This window comes from Archocentrus centrarchus, chromosome 23, assembly GCF_007364275.1.
Source record: "Archocentrus centrarchus isolate MPI-CPG fArcCen1 chromosome 23, fArcCen1, whole genome shotgun sequence".
In the NCBI taxonomy this organism is placed as follows: Eukaryota; Metazoa; Chordata; class Actinopteri; order Cichliformes; family Cichlidae; genus Archocentrus; species Archocentrus centrarchus.
In genome coordinates, this window is record NC_044368.1 from 10,400,580 (window position 1) to 10,425,401 (window position 24,822).

Genomic DNA, 24,822 nt, shown 5'->3' on the forward strand with positions numbered 1-24,822 from the left:
AGTACAACACAGTAGCATAAACTAGATCTATCTTGCCATACTTGTCTACAGATGTAAATGTTGGGTATATTTGTGTAATTGCTCTCCAATTGTTAGGAAGGTGAGTGAGTCTCCTCCACAACATGCAGTATGTGTGATGAATCGTGTGTAATGTAAAAAGAATTAAGATAATTAAATGTTTTTTTAAAATTCAAATGGAAGTGGTATTTATTTGCCATATTTCAAATGTCTTAAACATCCCCAACATTTAGACACCATGTTATTTATATGCATTTTATTTGTGGTGCAGGTTAATATATTAGATTATGGACTACTAGAGAACTGAACTAATACTCTACCATTGGTTGCATCGTCTCTGCTCAAAGTCATCAGGGAATCACTTAGGGCTGGAATCAAGGCAAATGGGTTTAATATATTATAGAATATAAATAAAAAATTAGGAACCATATGAAACTATAGGCAAATAATTAAGCGGCATTCATGACAACTCAAACGTGGCATCTTTAAGACAAAAAGAAAGATGAGCAATAGTACTCTGAATATAGCTTGCACTTAATGACAGCCCACTTTGCATCCTGTTTTAGAAACGCATTGTCTTCAGCTTGAAGTTTAGAAGTCCTAGTGCTGCTTTAAGGAAGTAGTTTTTAAAGAATATGATTTATTGCAATCCAGTTCAGTCATGGCAGCAAGTGCTGGCGACAATAATACCTTGTTTATAAGAAAGTAAAAAAATGTTTTTGTTTTTCTCTTTCCTTTTGTAATAGACTGCTGCTGGTCAGCCATTGTTTTAGAAAAACTCTGTCCTCATAGTTATGACAGCTCATTTGCTTACAGTTATAGAATTTGCAGAGAAAAATCATTAACTCTGTTTGCCTAACAAAAGTTAATCAAACTATAAGCTTTTCAGCAATATTTTTATATGATTAAATTTTTCACTGGATTGGATTATTTTCTGATTTCCAATAAATATGCTAATATACTGCTTAAAAAATTAAAGGAACACTTAATTTTAATCAGAGTCAATTAAAATTCTGGGATATTGATCTGGTCAGTGAAGTAGCAGAGGGGGCTGTTAATCAGTTTCAACAAAAGATGGGCAACAATGAGACAACTCCCAACACAAGAATGGTTTTACATCTTTTTTTCACTAGTTTTGCATTTGGCTAGGGTCAGTGTCATTACAGGTAGCATGAGGTGATACCTGGACCCTACAGAGGTTGCACAGGTAGTCCAACTTCTCCAGGATGGCACATTATTACATGCCATTGACAGGAGGTTTGCTGTCTCCCCCAGCATAGTCTCAAGAGCATGGAGGAGATTCCAGGAGGCACGCAGTTACTCTAGGAGAGCTGGACAGAGCCATGGAAAGTCCTTAATTCATCAGCAGGACCCGTATCTGTTCCTTTGTGCAAGAGGAACAGCATGAGCACTGCCAGAGTCTTATAAAATGACCTCCAGCAGGCCACTGGTGTGAATGTCTCTGACCAGACAATCTGAAACAGACTTCATGAAGGTGGCCTGAGGGCCCACTGTCCTCTAGTGGGGCATCTGCTCACTGCTTGGCACAATGGAGCCTGATTCGTGTTTGCCATATAACACCAGAATTGTCAGGGCCACCACTGGCCCCCTGTGTTTTTCACAGATGAAAGCAGATTCACCCTGAACACATGCGACATACGTGAAAGGGTCTGGAGAAGCCATGGAGAACATTATGCTGCCTGTAACACTGTTTAGCATGTCTGGTTTGGTGGTGGGTCAGTGATGATCTGGGGAGGCATATCCATGGAGGGATGCACAGACCTCTATAGGCTAGGCTACGGCTACGGGACCCATTGTCAGACCCTGTGCTGGAGCAATGGGTCCTGGGTCTCTCCTGGTGCACAACAATGCCTGGCTTCATTTGGTGAGATTATACAGGCAGTTTCTGGAGGATGAAGGAATTGATACCACTGACTGGCCCCCAGACTCCCATGACCTTAATCCAATAGAACACATCTGGGACATTATGTTTCAGTCCATCTGACACTGCCAGGTTGCCCCTCAGACTGTCCAGGAGCTCAGTGATGCCCTGGTCCAGATCTGGGAGGAGATCACCCAGGACACCATCCATCATCTCATTAGGAGCATGCCCCAACATTGTCAGACATTATACAAACTACTAAGTATAATTTGAGTTCCTGCAATGACATTTTGGTGAAATGGACCAACCTGCCACATCGTTTTTTTCACTTTGATTTTTGGGATGCTTTTGAACACAGCACTCTGTAGTTTGATAATTTTCATTTCCATAAAACAATGTGGCATCCTTTCATTCCTAACACATTACCCAGTCCATATCAGTATAGAGATCCAGTGTGATTTTTTTCCCCATTGAGATGTGATGTGTTTTCAAATTGTTCCTTTAATTTTTTTGAGCAGTATAGCTCATATCAGCGTGAAAATACCTTTAGAGAATGCAGTTTAAATTTAATATACAGAATTAATAAAGGGCATTGATTCATTTCATGCAACATAAAGTCACTCAATTATCACAATACACAAAAAGCAGATATTGAACACAAGACATGCATGTAAAAGTTTTATGTTTATTAACAGAGAAGTGTTGCAACCAAATATCATGCATTTCAAACAAACAAACAAGAAACTTCTTCCTATAGTTTGGTTTTATTGGGTAGTAGTACAAACTTAAATCCAGTCATGAACTGCACTAAATAAATATCCTGTATCCATATTACACACCAACTATTCAAAAATATATGTCATGTACTATTTGCTATGTAACTGCAGACAGTACACTGTTGTGCTGAAGAAGAACTGACTGAAATCTGGATCAAATTTTTTGAGTGACAGAGGCACTTTTTTTCATTGAATCATTTGCGGGAAAATATTTTCTAAATCTGATCTGCTTTATAGGATCATTATACTATTGTGGCCAAAGTGCATAAAAAGGATTTCAAAGACTGCGGAAAACTTGATGATTTTAAACAGCTACATATTGGGATAAAAGATACACATAAGACCAAAAGTTATGAAGTCCTATTTGATGGGGGAACCCTTTCAAACATCTGAAACAGGATGTTAGACTGTACAGTGCAATGAACTCATCTGGGAAAATGTTTTCACAATAACTGGGATGGCAATAGAAATACTGTACACATAAAGACACATTCACGTCTATAAGAAACAGGAAAATGTACAAATGCTTGCATGCGCAAAGCAACTCAACATTAAATGTACTTTCACTAGAAAGGAAAAAGACACATTCGTCATAATTAAAGCAGAAACGTAAGACAAACACTTCAACAGACACATGCAGAGACTGAATTAATAAACACACGCTATATATTACCCACATTAGTAATAAATGCATGCAAGACAAACCATAACCAAAAACTGTTAATGATGAAACATTAACTTGGAAAAAAGTGGCAGTGTAACAAGTCTGTGTTTTACCTTCACTATCTGACATGGTGCCCTGAAGGTCATCCAGCAGCACATAACTCCTACCCCTGGTTGGCTCTTCCCTGATATGTTGCTGCTGCTGGGAGTCTTGCAAGGAAAGGCAAGAACCAAATTGGTCCCTTGAATCAGCTGAGATGGGAGGCAGAGGTCCTGCTGATGCACGGGCCATACCCATTGGCTGCCCAACAGGACTCAGTGGACTCTCTTCTTCTGAATTCTGAGCCACTATGGGTATTCTGCCACGCCCACTTTGCACAATGGGAAGGCTAGTGGGTTTGGTGCGACCAGAGGGGGTTTGATAACTTGGCCCATCACCAGATGCTTCACCATCTCCTTTAAGCCTCAGTGAAGAGCTTGATGGGTCCCTTTTGATAGACAAGTCCAGGCCATAGCAAGATGTGGGCCTAGATGAGGGTCTTGAACGGCTACCACTAGGATAGGCAGAGTCCAGACCCAAGCTCTGGCCCAAGTTTAGTGACCCAGCCAAGTTAGCACCCAAGGTGGATCCTAGATACTTTTGCTGCTCTGCAATATTCTTCCGAAGGCCAAAGGTAATCTCATCCTGCAGGAGACGACTGGATCTTGGGGATGCACTGGTGGATCCCAAATAGCTGGTATAATCAGTCTCTAAACCTCTGCTGTCTGTAACAGAGGAATACTTGGTGGAGACTTTAGGATCTAGTAGTGGAGTCTTGTGTTTTTGGTACAACATAGATGCTGGGAGTTGTTTAGCTGCCTGCTTCTCAAGAGTAAGTCGACTGATGCTATACTTTTCTGACTTTGGATAGTGTCTCTGAGAGTAACTGGGGATGCTAGAGCTTGGAGTATAGTAGTGCTGCGAGAGACCTGTCAATTGTTCTAAGTTTTCAGTCCCACCTGTACTTCTCCTAAATTCTTGCTTGAGCTGCTGTTTCAGAAGTTTCAGTTCATAGGGTTCTTCCATAGTATCCTCTTCATCAGGGGTCTTGCCAAAAGTATGCAGTCTGGAGGTGGATCCCAGATAGTCAGTAGACCCCAGATCAGCAGCACTCCTACGAAGCAGTTTCTCTGCCTTTGCCAGCTCCCTCTCCGCCAGACTATAAGATGAGGACAGACCTGTGGAGCTCTTAGCTAGTTCTGCAGCATCTTCCAGTAGCATGTAACTACGAGGTGTATGGTGCTCTACATCTGTGTAATAGGAATCAGAGACAGCTGACATTGGGCTTCCTGCTATGCTTCCCACCTCTAAGGCTCTGAGGTCAAGATGGTTGCCGTATTTGTCATACTTGACACCAAGGTAAGCTGATGAAGTAGGATCAGGCTGACGGTTAATGACATCATATTTTGTCGCATCAAGCTCTGAGAGTAGGGCTGCTTGTCTGGCAGCTTTCTGCTGCAACAAAAGCATTTGGTGATAACTCTGCTGCTGAGAGGTAGTGAGTGAAGGGACCGAGGAATAGATTGAATGAGATTGGTAGGACTGAGGAGTCTGATAAAGAGACTGCTGGAACTGACTTTGAGGGTACTGGTATTGAGAGTATTTTCCATACTCGTGTTTAGTTTGCGGTGGGACAAAGTCATCCAATTCTGACTGAGGGGCTGTCCTGGGACGTTCAAGACCATGGCCTTCAATCTCCTCATCTTCACCACCTCCTCTAGTTTCTCGGATGTTGCTCACCTCACTGTCTGACATGTAGTCTCTGTCCTCTGCAACACTCTGTAAGTAGGCCCTTTCCCTCTTCTCCCTTTCCTTAAGCAGTGCATCTTTTCTACGATTAATGCCCATCTCCAAGTATCTTAGCTTTGCATCTATCTCTTTCTCCTCCTCATCTAATTCTGCTTGTCTTTTGCGGAGCTTGGAAGACTCGCGCTCCACCAGATCAAGCTCTCGATCAATGTCTTGTAGGATTTTGGCACGTGCCATGTTGGAATTGCGGCACATTCTTCGTCGGGCCGAACCAGTGCTGTATGCTGTCTGTCCACTGGTTGTTGTCTCCTCCTCTGATGGTGGATTTGGAAGAGTTCTCTTCACCTTCTTTTGAGTCCCTGTTGGTGTGCCACCTGATCCTTTCCCCTGTAGTAAAAAAGTGTTGTAGAAATTCAAGCACTTTAGTTCCCAAAATAAATGGTTAAGTAGCCCTCATGTGTAAAAATAACATGTTACTCACAATTGATTTGAAATAATTGCTAGATTTTGTGTGACTCTAAATAAATAAGAGTAAACAGTCGATATTTTAGTCTTTTTTATAGCGTAGCATCTGACTCCGTAAGGATGTATTGTTGTAGAATATTTGAAAGGTTATTGAAAAACAGTTTGTTGATTTCCTTTTTTCTGGATAACAGTAACATGTATATTCCTGCCCATAAACATTCCAGGCTATTCTTGCACAAGAAGTAATTTATTCATATAAACCCTTGATGGATCTCTGACAGCTCAGTGCTTTCCTGCAACCTCAGCTTATTTCCAACTGTTTAGGTATGTATGAGATTCTCAGTGGTGAACTGCCCAGGCAGAAAACTGACTATCATGCTCAATGATATTTTCTCTAGAAATAGGCTTAAGCTGTAAATGACTCTCAATAAATGTCAAAATTATTTAACCAAATGTAAGGTTGAAACACAGATCACATCTTCTGACTGTTAAAAAAAATCCATAATTTTGGTTTGTGGCTTTGCTTCCTGGATTCATGACAATAAAAATAGTAGTACTCACAGTATAGCCATCACCATACTGGGTCCCAGATGTTGCTCTTTCTTCTCCTGTTGGACTCATGGGCTTAGGGTCTGACATGGATCTCTGCATGGATTTTTGTCCTCTGGGACTTGCTGGAGAGGCTTTTGATGGATCAGTACTTCCTCTGAGCTTTTGTGGGCTTGTATCACCTAGTGATTTATCATAGGACACAAACTCAAGGGATTTGCTTGGTGAAATACATGGGGATACGGGGGAATAGAGCACTTTGGGAGATTTAGGAGGGGCTTGGAGAGTAGAAGAATCAGCTTTGAGGTTAGGAGACTGCCCTATTTCTAAGGGGGTAGGTCGTTTCTTTGGTGAGGTTCTTTCAGAGTCAGAAAGCTCCATCCTGGTGTCCATTCTAATGTTCCCATCTGTATCTGTTTGTATAGAAATCTCAGTGTGGGCTTGAAGAGACATCTCAGACTGCCCACCCCTGTCACCCCTGGCAGTACGTGGCCGGCTTTGTCGGCTTCTGTTCTGAGCCTCCCATTCCTCTTGATCCTCATCATCAGTCTGAACGCAACTGTCAACACTCTTTTTAACAGTTCTCTTTTTTCTACCTGCTGTGTAAGCTTTGCTAACAGCTTCATCCTCTTCATCTGTCTGGCATCCACTATCAGTGATCTTTCGGGACAGTACTGTGCCATCAGGTCCTAAGACAACTGCCTCTTGCAAACCATGCCCTTGTATGTCCCCACCTGGATACATCTGACGAAGCTTTTGCTCTTCCAGTTGCATACGGAGCTGCTCTTGGAGTCGCTGAATCTGCTCAAGCTGCTGCTGTTGTTGGGCATAAGTTTCTTTCTGCATCATGAGGTGAGCCTGTCTTTCCTCTTCTTGCTGGGCCAGTATCTGCTGCTTCATAGCCTGCAGCTCCTCTAGTTCTTTTTGCACCATGAGTTGTTCATGTTCTCGGAACCGCTGAATTTCCTGCCGTTCCCATTCTAATTCCTCAGCCAGGCGCTGTTGCTTGAGTTTCTCCATTTCTAGCCTCTCGCGCTCTGCCTGATACTGGCTGTCTCCAGGAACCATGGGTGAAGACAGAGCTTCCAGAGAAGCAGCTATGGCCTCCAGGGATGCATCAGTGTAAGTGTCAAGTGATAAAGAAGTTGTTGTTGCAGCCATACCATCAGCAGCAGTAGAATCTCCTCTAGATATCTCTAGATTGAGTGGGGCATCTCCTTGTTCTTCTGCTGCAGTAGTAGAGATAGTGGATAGAAAACTGTGGGACCGTGTAAGTGGTAGGTTCTGGAGGTTGGAAAGGGAAGGCATGGTGTCACTGGTATGCATACCTGACAGGGTGTTGTATGCCGTACTAAATATGGATCCAGGCTGGGTGGTAATGGCATATGTAGATGGGACTGGTGCTGCTACAGAGGAATAAACCACTCCATTTGATGACCTCAAAACACTGCTGGTACCAAAGAGCGTGCCAACAGCACTTGTAACTCTATCTTGAGAATAGGGTGGAATTGTCATTCCAGCATATGTTCCTTTCTTGGAGTAGTCAACAGCTTCACCTGTCAAAAGTCAAAGATATCATTTCAGTCCCAATATTACAGAATTATTTAATGCTGAAGCAAGCCATGCCTTGTTCAAATTATGAAAAAAGTTGAACAGTAAAAAAAAAAACTCCAGTGAGGTGTAACAAAATAACAGCATGCAGGTACATGCAAAAGTCTGATGATAAAAGAAAAAAGATGAAAAAATAAAAAACAAAAAAATGTCCATGCAAAACAAAATAAAAAGCAAAAATAAAAATTGCCGCATTAGCCATGAATAAGTGGAGGCAGTTCAAAGTGACATTTAAGTGACAGGTCTGCAATGTCACTCCACTGACCTGCATCAGAAATCTTTGCTGAGGTGAGATCTACTGCACCTTCAGTTGTGCCACTGAAATTATAGCTGTTTTTACTCTTGTAAATGAACAGGCCTGCTTCTGCTAGGTTGGTATCTGACATTGAAGGTTTAATTCCACCAAACCCTCTCATGCCGTAAGGTGATCTGTCATACTGATAGTGATCGTCACGATATCCAAAACGATCCTCAGGCAAGGGTGTGGTAGGTTGGTGAGTAGTGCAACTTCCTGCAAATGGAAGCTTGTACACAACATCACAGCATACAGCTCTTTTCCCTGCAGTCAGATCCACTGGTTTGCCATCATCTGTGATTACAGCTGTAACCACTTCGGCAGATGTAGCATCCACTGAAACCACAGTGTTGAATGGTTTATTTGTACTGAGGTCAACAGCTCCAGACTCTGTGGGTGTACCTACGGTTAATCCATTGGCAATACAACTTGCAACAGAAGTGGGTGCAATAGTGACAGGGGTGGTCTGGAATGTTCCTCCACTTGTACTAGATCCAACTGAGAGGTTAATTGGGATCTCTGTAGTAGCATGAGTAGAGGGCTGAGAATCAATTGGTCGATAAATAATCTGAGAAACAGGTTCAAATGCTTTGTTTTTCGTTAGCTGAAGGGGCACTGAAGAGGCTAGAGAGGTGTCTACATTGTCACGTCGCTGGATTGTGGCAGCACAGGTCACAATGGTGATGCTATCAGTTACTATGGAAACAGTAGATGATTCAGCACTAAGGTTGACCACAGGTGACTGCACTGCACTGCTGTGACGACTGACATCAGTAGCAAGGGGCTGATGTCTTGAGTCTGGGCCAGCAGACAGATCCACACCCTTAGTGGCTGATTCTGGATCCACCTTCATAGTCCTAAGATCTACCACCTCAGAAGGCTGAATGGCCTGCCCGTTCTGCACTGGCAACTGGGGCTTAGGTTTCTGCATTGAGATTGGGAGACCATTTGCCCTTGGAGCTGGCACTGGTGGTGGTGTCCTTTCATGAACAACAGAGACAGTGGTCCTTTGGACTTCTGTGGTGACCACTTGAGAGATGAGGTTAGGCATAACCACAGGTGGCTGTGCTGAGGCTGATATAGCCTCAATTATATGACAAGAACTTGATACATGTTTTTCAGGGCCACAGATTTCTTGACTTTCAATGGATTCTGTGACTCGTGTATATGCCAGAGGCACCCTGGTTGTTTGAGGAGGTGTTGGTTGCTGATGCTGCTGTGAATATGGTTGAGATTGAGGCTGCTGATGCTGGTAACTCTCGGGCTGAGCTTGCCATGAAGGAGATGCTGGACCAGGGCTAGAGGGAGCACGAGTGGTAACACTGTCAACAGGAGAGCTAGGCTGAGATGGCAGAGTGATGACCACATATGTGTCACGAAGATTGCTGGCATATCTCGGAGACGAAGGAGACTTTGGTGAGGGTTGGAACGGTTTGCTCTCAGAAGAGGGGCTTAGATTAAGGGCTATGTCACCAGGACCTGTGGGAAGTACTGAGGGTCTTGGTGGATGTGGAACATGGGCAGGTGAAGAAGGCTGTGAACCAGGCTTTGGTGCAATTGGTGGTTTAATACTGTGTCCTGGCTTGTGGCTGTCCCCAATTCCAGCAGGAATGGATGGCTTTGGGGGTACAGGAGGGGGAACATGAGGTTTATATGTTGGAGTAACTACTTGTCTTGCAGGTGGTGCTTGAGCTGTAGTCATAGCCACTGTCTCTGGCCTTACTGGAGCTGCTGATGCCTGAGGTGGAAGTGGAATTGGAGGTTTTCTGGGAAAAACAGTAGGTTTGGGAGGGGTGGGAGGAGGCAGTGGTGGTGCAATAGGTTCTTCTGTTTTTTCCTGAGAATTAGCCCTACGCAGGACAGTTGGCTTTGGGGGCACAGGTGGGGCAGTTGATACTACACTTGGTGTACTAGATGTATACTGGGGGACTGTAGGTAAGGGTGATACACTGGCAATCACAGGAGCTGTTGTTCTTGTTAAGTCCACAATTTCAGCTTGGGATGCTGTGATTGTGGTTTCAGGTTGCTGATCTGATGTGGATGATGAAGTCTCTTTCACAGGCTCAGCTTCCATTGTTGATATACTATCTGTTACAGCATTTTTCTCCTCTCCCTTTTTAGTGGTAACTTCGTCATCAGAAGATAATTCTCCTGAAGAGCATTGTGTCACCTTTAAGTCTGGAATGGGGTGGAGTGCCTTTCTAGATGCAGTGGCTTCTACTTCTGGCTCCTGCTGAGTTGGACTTGTTCCAGGAGTCAGAACTCTTTTCATTAGCTCTTCATAGGCAGCTTCAGCATCCAACAATGGCTTCCCATCTTTGCCTAATGTTACTTTACTGCTTTTGGTGACAGTATATTCAGCAGGTTGTAGTATAATTTCTGGGGTAGTGCCTTCTTTTTTTGCCTGCATATTTTGGTATTCCTGCTCCAGTTGCATGAATTCCTTTCTTTTCTTTATCATGTCTTCATAAACTTCATCTGGTGATCTTAGCCTTTTGGGCTGAGCAGGAACACTAATCTTCTCTGGCTCCTCCAGATCAGCAGTTGAATTGTCAATAAGAGATGCATATGCATAGTCTTCGATCAGCATGCCTCCATAAAGGGACTCTTTTTCTGGTTGAATCTCACCTTTGTCAACTGTTGGAGATTTGGCCCTTAGCATTATCTCTTCATAAGCTTCATCAGCAGATCTGAGAGGCTTTTTCTGTGGTTTATCACTGTTTTGATCATCTGTTGGAGAGTGAAGAGATACTGACATGGGCAGCTTATAAGTTTTCTGGACTGCTGCAATCTTTGCAGCATGGATTTCCAATCCCTCAGGATCTGACTCAATACTGGGTGAAAAGTCAGAGCAGGATGATCGTCTGATCTCCTCCATTTCAGCTTCTTGCCTCTGTTCTTCAGTCGGCGAGGCATCTTCAATAGGGGAAAGATTGCTTGGTGGTGTCTTTGGATGCTCTCGCCTCCTCTGGGCTCGAATCTCATCTTTATCTTTTTTGGATTTTTTCCCTGAGCCCTTCTGTTTTTCTTGCTCCCTGAGCAGCTCCTCTTCTTCCCGTAACTCTTCTTCTTCAGAAGAGTCTTCAATGGTTGGCAGCATTTGACCAGGTTGTCTGTGTTTGGCTTTCCTGTGCTGTTTACCTTCCCCACTGCGGATATGGCTTGGACTACTGCTATCACTGTCTTCATCCAGTGATGAGAGGGATGTTGGAGAAGTTCCAGGAGTAAAGCTAGATGCATGTAGACTGGATGACCCCTCACCTCTAGACCGATCATCTGGAGAGTCTGTAAGGCTTTCCATTTCAGGTTCTCCATCATCATTAAGAACAGACATAGGGGTGCTTGTTGTATTCAGCTCCATAGTTTGGAATTTGCGAACTGCAGTACCACTTTGCTGCTCCCCTTCTTTTGGTTCAACTACCATATCTGTGTTTATATCAGGTTTATCCATTGAAGTGCCAAATTCCTTATCTTCATCATCGGGGCTTATAGTGCTTTTCTTGGTAAGCCGTCTGCTTTTTCCTGACGTGCTCTTCTCTGCAGTCTCTGTTTTCTTCTGTTCCTTTTGTTTCTTCTCGTCCTCTCTGATCTTCCGCCGGACTATATTTTCTTCATCTGATGGTGAAGCATCTTCATTCTCACTCATTTCCATTATCTGTTTTCTGATAAATTCTTCATCATCTCCTGACATTGGGCTTTCTTTTCCAAAGCTTTCACTGCTATCATCCAGGGAATCTGCTTTGACATCCATAGGCACAAGGAGCTTCTTCTTTGTGGTACCTTTGGTATTCTTATCGGAAACTTCTCTGTCCTCTTCTGAGCTAGGAGAGTCTGGCGAGAGAGGAAGCACCTCTAATTTACGCCTGGCCTTTAAAGTGTCTGTTTGTTTCTGCTCTTCTTGCGTGTTTGCTTGGGCCTCAAGAATGGGAAGGACAGTGCTTTCCAGCTTTGCTAGGTCTGATGGGCTGGTGGGGCTGCCCTCCTTGACAGCTGTTATTTTAAGGTCTTTCAAGGTCTCTGCTGTTTTCACCTGATGGATTAAAAAAAACAAAAAAACACACAACTTGTTGGTTATAACTGTGGTATTATAATATAATAATTCATTGTGTGTCACTGTGTGTGTAATAACACTGTGTGTCAGTTCAGTTAATTAGCTCTGGAAGGGTTTGCTATGTCCCCTGTTTGAGGTTCTGCTTCACTACAAATTAGTAATTTTGCATTCACTTAACCATCATTCATTTTTTAAGTAATTAAAAAGCAAGGTATTCACTAAGGAGGTTTCTATTTATGTTTTTTAAAGAGATATCAATATTTGTTCCTAGATGATTGATAATCATATTGTAAGAGGAAGCAGCTAAATATATTGTGGTATCAATACTTTATTCAACCTCTGCAAAAGATATTGTTAATATTGCAAAAGCCAAACGGGATGAAGAATTTCTAATTTTCTTCAACAGTAAATTCTCGATTCATATTTAAGTCATAGCCATATTAATACAGTGCTTAACATATGTATTAGACCACCTACCCAATGTAAGGTTTATATCATAGATGCCCTAAATTAACAGTATTGCTAATTACAAAACAATTTTTTATAATTCTTGATTGGTAAGGCACAAGTTCTTTAATCCAAAAATTTTTTTAATGCTAAAATATAATTATTGTTGTTATCCAATTAATTTTCAAATTGACTGTTTTACAAAAAAAGCAGGAAAAAATAGTAAATCATGTATTTTTTGACAGATTTCTAAAATATTTTTTTCTTGTTTTTATGACAGGTGGTTTAATAAATTTGTTAAGCACCGCATGTTTCATAGGGTTTACTTGTTTTTTATGTGTTTTTTAATTATGTTGCATGAGAAAATGCAAAAGGGACCACTTTCATAGATAAATCATAGTATGGGACACATAAGGCTTATAAAGCATACAAATGTTTAGTATTTCTATATAGGAAATAATGACAAGCAATTCAAAAAGATAACTTTCTAATCTACCACTACACGTGCTGAATACTACTGTCACCTCAGAAAATGCATCTTCATCATTGAGCTTTTCAAGAGACTCCTTTTTCTCCTCCATATTATTGTTCTCCTCCTTTGGGCCTCTGTCCTGCTCACTTACTACAGAAACTGGGATTTCAGGTTCTGTGACAAGAGCTGAAGCTACTGATACAGGCACACCTCCATTTTCAAAAACTGCGTCTGATACTTCATCCTTCTTTGATATTGCGTTCCCGCTTACATCAAACTCTGCAGCGCCTTCTTTGTTGCACACCGAGCTTGCCTCTGATACTGAAATAGTTTCCTGCATGTTGCCAGCAACAGGTTGTGACTCATCCTCTTTTTTGTCACATTTTCCTTCCTCCTTCTCTTTGACTGACAACTCAACAACTTTTTCAAGCGCTTTCTCATCACTGCCTGTCCCAGCTGATGTATCTTTCTCTGCTTTGTGTTGATTTTCAGCAATACTGTTTGTCTTTTGTGAACCATCCTCTGACTCATCCTGAAAAGCTTTCACCTCGCAGGCTTCATCTCTGACTTTTCTCTCACTGGTAACAGCTGAGGATAACACGGTCTCGACACTTTGCACTGGCGCCTCAATATTGACCGTTTGTAGCTCTTCAGAGTCAGGGGATGGGGGAACAGAGATAACCACTGCACTGTCAGATTTATTATCTGCTTTTAACACTGAATCTTCGGGTGCCTGCTTTTCCTGCATCTGTGATATACACTCTCCTTCTATCACAGTCTTTTTTTTCTCCTCTGACTTCTCTGACAAGTATGCTGTCTCAATAATGCTTTCCCCAGTGGGCTCATTCTTTGTTCCTGTTTTTATCTCATTCTGTATTTGTATTTCTTCCTTTGGCATTTCCTCTGGAACAGTTGGAGCTGGCTCTAATCCCATTCCCGATTCCTTCTTGCCGAGTACAGGACATGTTTCTTCTGTTTCAGTACAGATGAGTTCTGGACTAACATTCTCTTCTAGAGGTTTCTGGTCATTTTTATTATGAACTGTGTTCACTGCATCTGCCTTTTCTTCAGCAGCGTTCTCTTCATCAGGTTTTACCTCAGTAGCTATCTCTACAGCTGCATTTGTTTTAATCTCAGCTGATGTTCCTGCATCAGCTCCCTCGGGTATTCTCGGCGTAGCTGTGTCTCCCTCATTAATAACTTTCGGAGAAACTATATTTTCAGCCTCGTTCTCCTCATTTGATTTCGCCACAGCTTTATTTTCTCCTTCAACCTGAGCAACAAGAGAGGAGTTGTCAGCCACATCAAGTAATGTGGGCTCCTGATCTTTTTCTGAGGGTTCATTTTTCGCTTCATTTGCCTGACCTTTTCCCTCTGAAGCTGAGACAGAATGTTTGTCTGGCACTACCAAGGGACTTTCAGGTTCTGCACATTCTGTCTCTCGTTTTAATTCTTGCTCAGTCTTGTCAGGTTCAGAGATGTCAACTTTTTCAACAAGGGACATGGACGTTTTTGGTTCTGCTTCTGTTATTTCTGCACTAACATCACACTTGACATTAGGTGTTCCATTGTCAGATGGAGTTTGATCTGTTGGAGTAACTTGTGGTTCATCTGTCATGGGTTTCTCAGCTGAAACCTCTGTTATTTTCTCCTCTTGTACATTTGCAGCTGTAGAATCGGGCTGAACGGGAGCAGTTTCCTGTGTGACTGCTTCGGGGATCAAAGCAGGCTTTGGCTCTACTGAATTTGTTGTCACTTCCGGATGCTTTTCTTGAGTGGGTTCCACTTTCTTACTATCTGCCAGGGGAACAACGGCCTCACTCTGCGTAATATTGGGATTTGGCTCAGTTTCTGCCCCAGCAGGGACTGTTGCCTTGTCTAAACCTGCATTAATCAATAGATTCTCTGTCTCACCTTCCACAGGGAGAGAAAGGTCCTCTGTGGTTTTCTCAGAACTACTCTGCTGTTGCTCAACTGCTGCACTCTGTGCTTGTTGCTCATCATTAACTATCTCTGTACAGGGATCAGAATGGTTCTCTGCTGCTTTCTCAGAGTTACCCTGTTGTTGCTCAGCTGTTGGGGGTTCACTGACAGCTGCACTTTGAGTTTGGTGACCAGAACCAAATGGCATTTTCTCTGGTTGTGAGGGGTCCTCTGCTATTTTCTCTGAGCTGTTTTGCTGTTGCTCGGCTGGTGGGACTGCTGGGGCCCTACCAGCTAAACTCTCTGAAACAGGAGCTTCTTTCTCAGGATGAATGACATTCTCATCTGCTGGGGGTTGTTTTTGTTCTTTTGACTGTGGTGTGTCCTGTGAACTGTTTTCAGGAGGAGGAATACTATGATTAGGTGAAATTAGTGCACTATCAGGTGTGGCCTCAGGAGGATTTGAGGGTGCTAATTTGGTTTCAGAGCCTGGTGGGGTTAGGTCTGCTGATTCTACTACAGGAACATCTTTCTCAGGATAAATAACATTCTCATCTGCTAGAGTTTGCTTTTGTTCTTTTGACTGTGGCATGTCCTGTGAACTGTTCTCAGGAGGAGAAGTACTATGATTAGGTGAAATTAGTGCAGATGTGGCTTTGGGAGGGGTTGAGGGCACTACCTTGGTCTCAGAAGCTGGTGGGGTTAGGTCTGCTGGTTCTACTACAGGTTTGCTATCTACAGCAGCAGGGTGAGGGGTGGAGGAGGGAGCAGGATCAGGAGGCTGCTTCTTCGGGGAAGCCAAGGATGGAGATGAAGCATCTCCCAGCTGGCCTGACATGGCTCTTTGAGTTTGGCAGGTGAGGCAAAGCCATTCTTTCTGTAAAACAAGGATAAAAGCAAATTGTTAGTAATTAGTGTAAATAGTTTTATAACCCAAATTCCAAAAAAGTTGGGATGCTGTGTAAAATTTTAATAAAAACAGAATGCAATGGTTTGTAAAGTGCATAATCCCATAATTTATTCACAGGAAAACACAGAAAATAAATCAAATATTTAAGCTGAGAGAATTTAACAGTAGCAAAATGTCTCAGAAAAGTTGGGATAGGGTCATGTTTACCACCGTGTAGCACCTTCTTCCATGAGCTTCTGGGAACTGAGGAGAGCAGTAATCAGACAATAATGTTTTTTCCATTCTTTTCTGATATACTGTAGGATTCTTAGGGAATCATGTCATGATGTCCCAAATCTTTTCAGTGGGTGAAAGGTATGGCCTACAAGCAGGCCGGTTCAGCACCCAGACTCTTCTCCTATGAAGCCACTCTGTTGTAATTGCTGCAGTGTGCAGTTTAGTATTGTCTTGCTGAAATATGCAAATCCTTCACTGAAAAAAATCGTCATCTGGATGGAAGCATATGTTGCACTAATACCTATATATACCTCTGAGCACTGATGGTGCCATTCCAGATGTGCATGCTGCCAATTCCATACGCATTGATGCATCTCCCCCATCACACGCTGGATGGTCACGCTTATCTTTAGTCCGGGGGACACAATATTTGTGTTTTCCAACTAGAATGTCACATTTTGATTCATCTGACTGCAGAGCAGTTTTCCACTGTGCCTCAGTCCATTTCAAATGAGCTTTGACCCAGAGAAGATGGCGGTGTTTCTGGATCACGTTCACATATGTCTTCTTCTTTGCATGACAGAGCTTTAACTTGCATTTGTGGATGGTGCAGCAAACTGTGTTCACAGATAGTGATTTCTGGAAGTGTTCCTGAGCCCATGCAGTGATTTCCATGACAGAATCAAGCCTCTTTTTCATGCAGTGCTGCCTGAGGGCCTGAAGATCACGGACATCCAGTATTGATCTTCGGCCTTGTCGCTTGCGTACAGAGATTGATGATCAATGGTCTGTTATGAATGAACCCAGTTAGTTGGAAAATCTTCCTCTGGCTATTTCTTTTTTATACCATTCACCTTTCCAGCCTTTTGCTGTTACTGTCCTAATTTGCCATCAAATTTAAAATGAGCTAATATTTTTCATGAAATAATAAAATGTCTCAATTTAAACATTTAATGTTTTCTATGTTCTATTGTGAATAAAACGTGGCTTTATGAAATTTACAAATCATTACATTCAGTTTTGAATTCACAGTTTATGCAGCTCTCCAACTTTTTTGAAATTGGGTTTGTATATATGAAAACAGCAGCATATTAGAAAAAAAAGCATAAATCTCTTTGAAGTGGATTGGCAACACAATAAAGTTGCCCAGAAATAATTATAATAGGAAATGTTTTCTCTTAATTCTAACACTGTGAAACCAAATGTTTCTATGCATTTAAAATGTCACTGTGACAAGTTACACCGTGACAGTGCAACTTCTGTTTTCAAGGGGAGCTTTTACTTTTGTGGGACTTAACTCTCTTAAGTCCCACAAAAGCTCATGCATAATGCATAGTAATGGGACAGGGGTTTACCAAGGCATGTCAGAAAGGGTTGGGTGGCGTATGCAGACATTCATGAGGCAAACTAAACAGAGAAACTGTTATTATAAGACTTGCTGTACATATGTGGAGGCATATACAGTATGAACATAAACAGCACATCTGTATCAGCAGAATGTTCACATAGCACGACAGTTTTCATCAGTACAATATTAATTAAAACATTACAACATTAAAACATTAAAGATTTCTGTGGTGCTGGTTTAGCCCACTGGGTAGAGCAGGCAGCCCACGTGTCATAAGGCTAATACAGAGGTCCGGGTTTGAATCCTTTCCTCTGGTCTTTCTCCCAGCTTTCCTCTCTTCTCTCCACTGTCCTATTGCAATAAAGGCTAAAAAGCACCCAAAATACATAAAAAAACAAAAAAACAAAACATTAAAGACTTCCCACTTGGCTACTGTGCAGATCAGTGAATCATAACTGTTTTACCAAAGATCCTTTGCTCCTTAAACATATGGTTTAGTTTCAGTTGCATCAGTAATTAGACAGACACACAAAAAAAATGTAAAGAATTTTTTCCACTATTTTTTGCTATAATTTCCCACTTAGAATTGTGTGGGATGTAATCGCGGAAGAGGACACGTGCTGACATAACTCAAACTTCTAATCTGTTGTCTCTGAGCTCCACTAAATCTTTCCTGCCATGGCTATCCTATTATGGCTGTGTATTCCTGGACACTCACTTAAACACAGGAGACACTTGAGGAGCATACCTAGATGGAAGGCCCTGTTGGGAGCAGAAAAATGGAAAAATGCTAAACACTCAACATGTTGGAATTTAGGAGAAAAAAAAGGCAAATATTTTCACCTATTCAATGTAGGGACACAAGACCAGACCAAGCATTCTGGGAAAAAACAACAACAACAATAACAACAAAAACACTTGCACACAAACACCTCATTTCACATTTTGCTAAGTGCTCTGATATTCCTCTGTGACCCCCCCTCTTATGAATGTCTTTGCCTAGCTTAGCAGCAGGGTTTATGCTAAATTCAGAAAAGATCACAGGCTGTATGCTAAGCCATGCAGCAGACAAGCCACCTCTGTCCAAGCACAGACAGAGAAAAAAAAACAAGGAGACAGGAGGGGAGGGGTAGAAGAAGATGACAGAGGGAATGTTGCAGTAGTACAGTCAGAGTAAATAAGGCATGATACGCCATGTTTCAGACCATGCCTATAAAGTAAACTCGCATACCGCACCATACACTTTAGATAAAAATGACACACCTGCATACAGATCCCAGTTGGATATAGTCTCTCATGAATTGCAACTCAAAAATGATGCTACAGTATGCGTGTGTATGTGTTATCCACTTGACCCCTACTGCGGGTCCCTGCTCAAACAACTTGAGACAGGAGCTCCTCCAGCTTGAGGGCTACGTCAGTTAAACCAGAGAGGGCAGGCGCTGATAGCCGGAGTGATGACCCTCGATAGGAAACGCAGGAAATCAACTCAGACTGTCTGTCAGCTTCAGCCACTTCACAGCCAGTCATCACCAACATTATCAAGACATCAGAATGGGAACACCAAAAGCTATTACTGCCCTTTTTAATATACTTAATCAAAGTGTCTCTTCCAGCTAGTGAGGCGAACCAAACCAACCCTTTTAAGCCTCCAGTCACTGCCCCATTGAAGCAGATGTGTTAATTCTTTCCACATTACAACTAATTGGCACTCTCAAATGCAATTCCTGCCTTACAGTTATCACCCTGAAAAGCAATCGGCTCAATAAAGAGTTTTCCTTGCTTTATTCAAAACTAGATAAGGCAACCTTCACACTGCTGATGTCAGAACCTAGAACTCAATAAATGTTAAATATTGCCTTAATACATGTTCTGTATGTCCTTTAACCCCCCAAAAATGTACAGAATATCTAACTTTAGTATTCTGGGTTTGGCTATGTCTGACAAAATGAGTAATTTGGGCTGTGGCAAGTAACAAGGGACAATGTATTCTCAGACTTATTTAGCAAGAGAAAACTAGGAGTCAGATTGTGACACTTCATTCACAGGCACCGTCTTTTTTCTACCATCAGAAAAGATTCCTCACAATTCTCACCAAACCCATCACAAATTCTATTTGCAGGGTGACAAAACAGCATCTAAATTAGCAAAGATCTTGCACTACTTTCTCAGCCTCACCATGTAATCAAGCAGTCTGATCTCATGGTGAAACCTGAATTAGTCACGAAATGCTGTCTTTTTGTACTCGTGTATTTAGACTTGTGTGTAATGGGGAACTGTATGATTATTTCACGAACTGGCCTCAGACTGTATGGCAACTGTAATGTCCATAGAGTCCATTTTATGACTAAATCAAAAACTGCCAGCAGGAAACAGTTGGCACTGGCTGCTTTCTTACTTCTGAGTAGAGCGTGCATGATGCAGGACAGGTGATCACAACTCACTAGCTGGGAATTCAGTGGGATTATTACCTGTACTATTCTTACAACAGCACAAATCCACTCAGTTGAACATACTAGGGAGCTTTCAGATTACAGACGTCAAACTGCATTTGTGCTGCCACATGTACCTAGAGAAAAGTTCAGGGCCGCCGTGTATGTGTGAAAACAGTTTACAATACTGTGCATACCTCTCGAGCCAACCGACCCTTATTTCTTACTTTCTTGTAATTTTTAAAGTGATCTTGAGCAATAGTTCTCCAAGCTTTCTGAAGGTCAAAGTTGCCATTGGTAAAACTTTCCTATATCAGCCACTTATTCTATCTGCCGGTGGTACATGACGTGCAGGGACTTGTCCTTCCGTGATCTATTGCGTCAAACAAGCACTGAATGGCTTGTTTGCTGATCCCTGAATCATTCAAGCATAAAAAGGCACCTAACTCCAGGGATGAACCAGAGTTGTGTCTACACATAACAGACAACTTAGCAAAGAACCAATTTTAAATTATATCTTTAGGCACTCTGTTACTAGCAGCCTGTCACAAAACACATAATTTGTCCCCATTTCTTTAGTTGGATCAATAAAAAATACCAATGATAACACAATTTGACAGGCATAAAATAGTATTTTTGCACTGAAAATGTAATTCCCAAAGAGCTGTTAGCTGAAATCTTGGCATATCTTGGCATTGTGTGCAGTGTATCCTTAAAGAAACTGAAGAAACTAGACAAGCAGAGGACAAAAGAAGTGTCAGGCCTAAAAAAACTACCTACAGCAGATGAGCAGCATCTGAAAGTTCTTTGGAAATAGGGGGAAAAAAAATCCACCAAAGGCCTGAGACAGGATCTGAGAGATGAATCTGGCCGTTCATCTACTGTTCGCCAAAGCCTCGTCAGAAATGGTCTGAATGGAAGGGTGGCTATCCAGACGCCATTCTTAAACAAGGGAAACAGAGAGAAAAGACTGAGGTATGCCAAATGAAACAAGAACTGGACTGAAAATCAGTGGCATCAGGTCTTAGGGAGTGATGAATCCAAATGTGAAATTTCTGGTTCAAATCACCATGGAGGAGGTCAGGAGAGATATACAACCCTGAGTGTCTACAGCCAGCTGTAAAACATGGAGGAGGCTCTGTCATGGTTTGGGGCTGCATTTCAGCCAGTGGTGTTGGGGATTTTGTCAACATTGATGGAATAATGAACACAGAAATGTACCATCTGATTGGCAATGGCTTGATTTTTCAGCATGCCAATGATCCCAAACACTGCCAATGCAGTAAAAGCATACCTGGATAAAAACAATGGAACACTGTCGGTCATGGATTGGCCTCCCCAGAGCCGGGACCTCAACGTTACTGAAGCAGTGTGGGATCATCTTGACAGAGACTGGAACAAAAAGTAGCCAACATCCAAAGAAGAGCTTTGAATGTCTTTCAAGAAGCCTGGAGAATTATACCTGAAGACCACTTAAAGACATTAGAAAAAAGCTGCCTCAGAGAATTCAGGCAGTGTTGAAGAATAAAGGTGGTCAGACCAAATATTGACTTTAAAGCTTGTTAGAATTACACAAACTCTGCTTTTTGCCTTGTATACTGTATTTCCATGTATGCTTGCACGTTTTAATAGATCACTGCACCTACTTCTCATTTCCTTAGCAAAATATAAAGAAATGAGGGGTGGCTCACGACCTTTGTACAATACTGTATGTTTCCACAAAAACAAAAACAAAATGCTGCCTTTTTTACATCTTTTCTACTATAGCTTTCAAATAAACGTACCTCAGTAAGATACTGTTTGTTGTGGTGGCTTCTGCAAACAGCATCATGGATGATTCATTTAACCTAGGGACATCAAGGATTTTCTGGCATCACGTGGGCAGCAAAGAGCTGACACACTAACACCCACTAAGATGAATTTGTGACAGCGTTGTTGGCATGCACATACTCAGATAAAAGGCATGAAATACCTTGGAAGGTAAATGCAAACTCCCTCTCGCTTCCTACATGACACTCTCAAACAAGCACACGCTCATACATGAATGAATCATGACAGACTCAGAGGGAGTGCTCCAAAATTTTCCATCTTCGTCAGTCTTCCTCCAAGGACAGAGCGAGAAGGCAAACTGAAAACCGCAGACGGGAATCAGATACCGGGGTGAGGTGGGCCATATCTATGTTAGGTTACTATCTCCAACTGAGAGTTGGAGTGTTGTGAAGGTTGGTTCAGCTCTTTGATTAACACAAAGGATCCGGTGAGGGTTATATTCATCTAAATTTAGACAGAGCCTGGCAGAAAGACTAGGTGAAATCACTTCCTCTTACCACTGCCTGCACTTTACACATTCTTGCACATATACACTATACATATACTTTCCATTTATTTTGTTGACAGTTCCTTCTGTGACTTTCTGTGACTTTTCTTCTGAACTACAGAAGTGTCATTTTAAATAGAGGATTTAGAGCAGGTTGGGAACGATGGATCAAAAAAATGAGAGAGAGGTAGTGGAATAAAGAGTGATAATGTTGTCTGAGAGGCAAGAGAAAGACATAAGGATAAAAGAATGAGAGGAAGATGATAAGCAAAGAGAATAACAAACAAGACTATGGGCAGAAGGATAAAATGAAGATAACACAGCACACTGAAGGACAAGCTGAAGCAGTAAAGGGAAGGAGCTTAATGACCATTGGAAATGACTCAACATCAGCTACTGCCAACAAGCTTAACGTTATCACCCTGTATATCTGCAAATCAACTGCCAAGAGGACAGGACAAGCTGCAGTTTGTGATGACTGCCGCGAATGACCTTAAAATGTTACACTGCAGCTTGAGAATGTGTTTGACGTAATTTGCACTTTTAGTGGTTAAAAACTCCTGCCCGGCTTCCAGGTGAACATCTCTTCATTAGCTTTGTTTGCTCAGTGTCTTTTCACAATGAGGCTTTCCTTTATCATTGTGTAGACCTTAGAGAAATAGCTCCATATTGCAATTTACTTGCCTCATTTCCTAATGTCAAATTTGATGTGATGATTGCTCTCACGTTGGCTAGTTTAGTTAGGTTTGGGGTTGTTTGCACCGCTGTAAAATGCTATTTTAAGCAAGTGGAACAAAAAGGTGTTCATGTCTTACTCTCTAGGTGCTAGTTGAATTTGTCACTTTCTGAAAGAGCCAGATTAGCTGTTTCACACCCTTTCTATTCTTTATACTAAGGTAAACTAAACCAATGCTAACCACGAGCTGGGGTTACTTATTCCATGGAAGTCTTGTGAAGAAAGGGGAAAAAATGGTGATATGTGGATGCATAAAAGACCATCTTTGTCTGTGAAAATACAATATAATCCTTATTACATGAAAAATAATGCTAAAAGCTAGAGCCTAGTCCTCTTTTTTGCAGCATGGCTCACTGCATGTTTCTGTTGTAAAGCTCTAGCTAAAATGAAAATCTGGAAGTCTTTGCCCTTTTCTCACTGATGAGCATTGCTCAGTGGCCAACTTAATTATAATGCACTCGACTGCAAGCGGAACATCACAGCATCAGCTTCTTTGCAAGCCAAAAAAGATCTTTGTCCTAATAACTGTCTCGGTGTTAGAGATGTTAACGTTGCAGGCTCAATGTGTTATATTTACACTTCCATGCACAAATGTTTATGTAATTCTCATCTGAATCATGAAACTAAATGTTACATGAGTGGTAATCGCCTTAAGGTTTGGGAACTGGGCTCAAGACTAGGAGATTGTGGGCTTTAATGACAAAATAAGAAGCAAAACCTGAGTGGGGAATTTAAATAAATCCCATCCTGCTGCCATCCTCTGGGAATGCATGTAACAAAACGTTACTGAAGCAGAATGCTGCAGGACAAAGAGTAGGCCTACTGAGAAATATTCCCTGGATAAATGAAGGTTGAACAAGTTAATTATCCCCATTATAAATACAAATCTTTTACTGGACTCAAAACTGACAGTTGAGAGACAAGAGCCTCAGTGTTTCAATTCTCTCTTGACAAGACTGTCAGAATATGCCATTCAACTGTGGATTGATTTCCCTCTGCCAGGTGAATGAGAAAGTGCCAGAAGAGAGAAAGACAAAGTGTCTGTTGATGTGTAAAAAGTCAAAGTTTTTAAAGTGGATTTGACACAAAGAAGAGGTCTGTATATACTTCTAGCCTGGGGATTAAGGAGAGGGAGAAGTTTCATTGCATATTCTGTGTGCATCTGTGTTTGTTTGTCTACAACTTATCTTATAAACTGTCTGCATGAATCAGCTTCCTATCTAAAATAAAAAAAAAAAAAAAGTGACTGTGACACGATGCCAATCTCCCGTTCCACTACATCCCAGCCATCAGAAGATGGGTACACTGTGGTCATAAAGTGATGGACAGGGTCAGCAAGAATACTCAGGTAGGCCAGGGTGTTAAAACAATGCTCATTTGTTGCTAAGAGACCCAAAGTGCACTAAGAAAGTATCCCTCACACCATTACACCATCACCAGCAGCCTGAACTGTTGACACAAGGCAGGATGGATCCACGCTTTCATGATGTTTGTGCCAAATTCTGACGCTACCATCCAAATGTTGCAGCAAAAATCAAGACCCATCAAACGAGGTAATGTTTTTCCAATCTTTTATTGCCCAATTTTGGTGAGCCCATGTGAATTTTAGCCTCAGTTCCCTGTTCTTAGCTAACATGAGTGGCACCTGTTGTGGTCTTCCACTGCTGTAGCCCATCTGCTTCAAGGTTTGACATGTTTTAAACTCAAAGATACCTTGGTTGTAATGAGTTATTTGAGCTACTGTTGTCTTCAACCTAGTATCACGGCAAAGCATGTAATAGAGCCGCCTATCCAAAGTGTCCATTTCGCGCTTTGCCTCTCCTATGTGTGAAATGCTCACGCATGCTGAAATTGCAGAAAGCTGCAGTAACTTCTGTTGATTTTCAGACATTTAAGAATATTGTTTAACAGCAAAAGAAGGC

General features: G+C 41.9%; 1 protein-coding gene across 1 annotated transcript in view; it reads right to left on the reverse strand.

The window, feature by feature from the left end:
* The window catches only part of pcloa (piccolo presynaptic cytomatrix protein a), a 63,212-nt gene that overhangs the window by 20,776 nt on the left and 17,614 nt on the right, over window positions 1-24,822 (reverse strand). The window contains exons 4-8 of the mRNA XM_030720108.1: window positions 13,071-15,818; window positions 8,019-12,078; window positions 6,155-7,698; window positions 3,454-5,515; window positions 339-386 (exon numbers count right to left, since the gene is read on the reverse strand). Of these exons, the coding sequence (XP_030575968.1) occupies window positions 339-386; window positions 3,454-5,515; window positions 6,155-7,698; window positions 8,019-12,078; window positions 13,071-15,818 (10,462 nt within the window). The remainder of the gene's footprint in view (window positions 1-338; window positions 387-3,453; window positions 5,516-6,154; window positions 7,699-8,018; window positions 12,079-13,070; window positions 15,819-24,822) is intronic.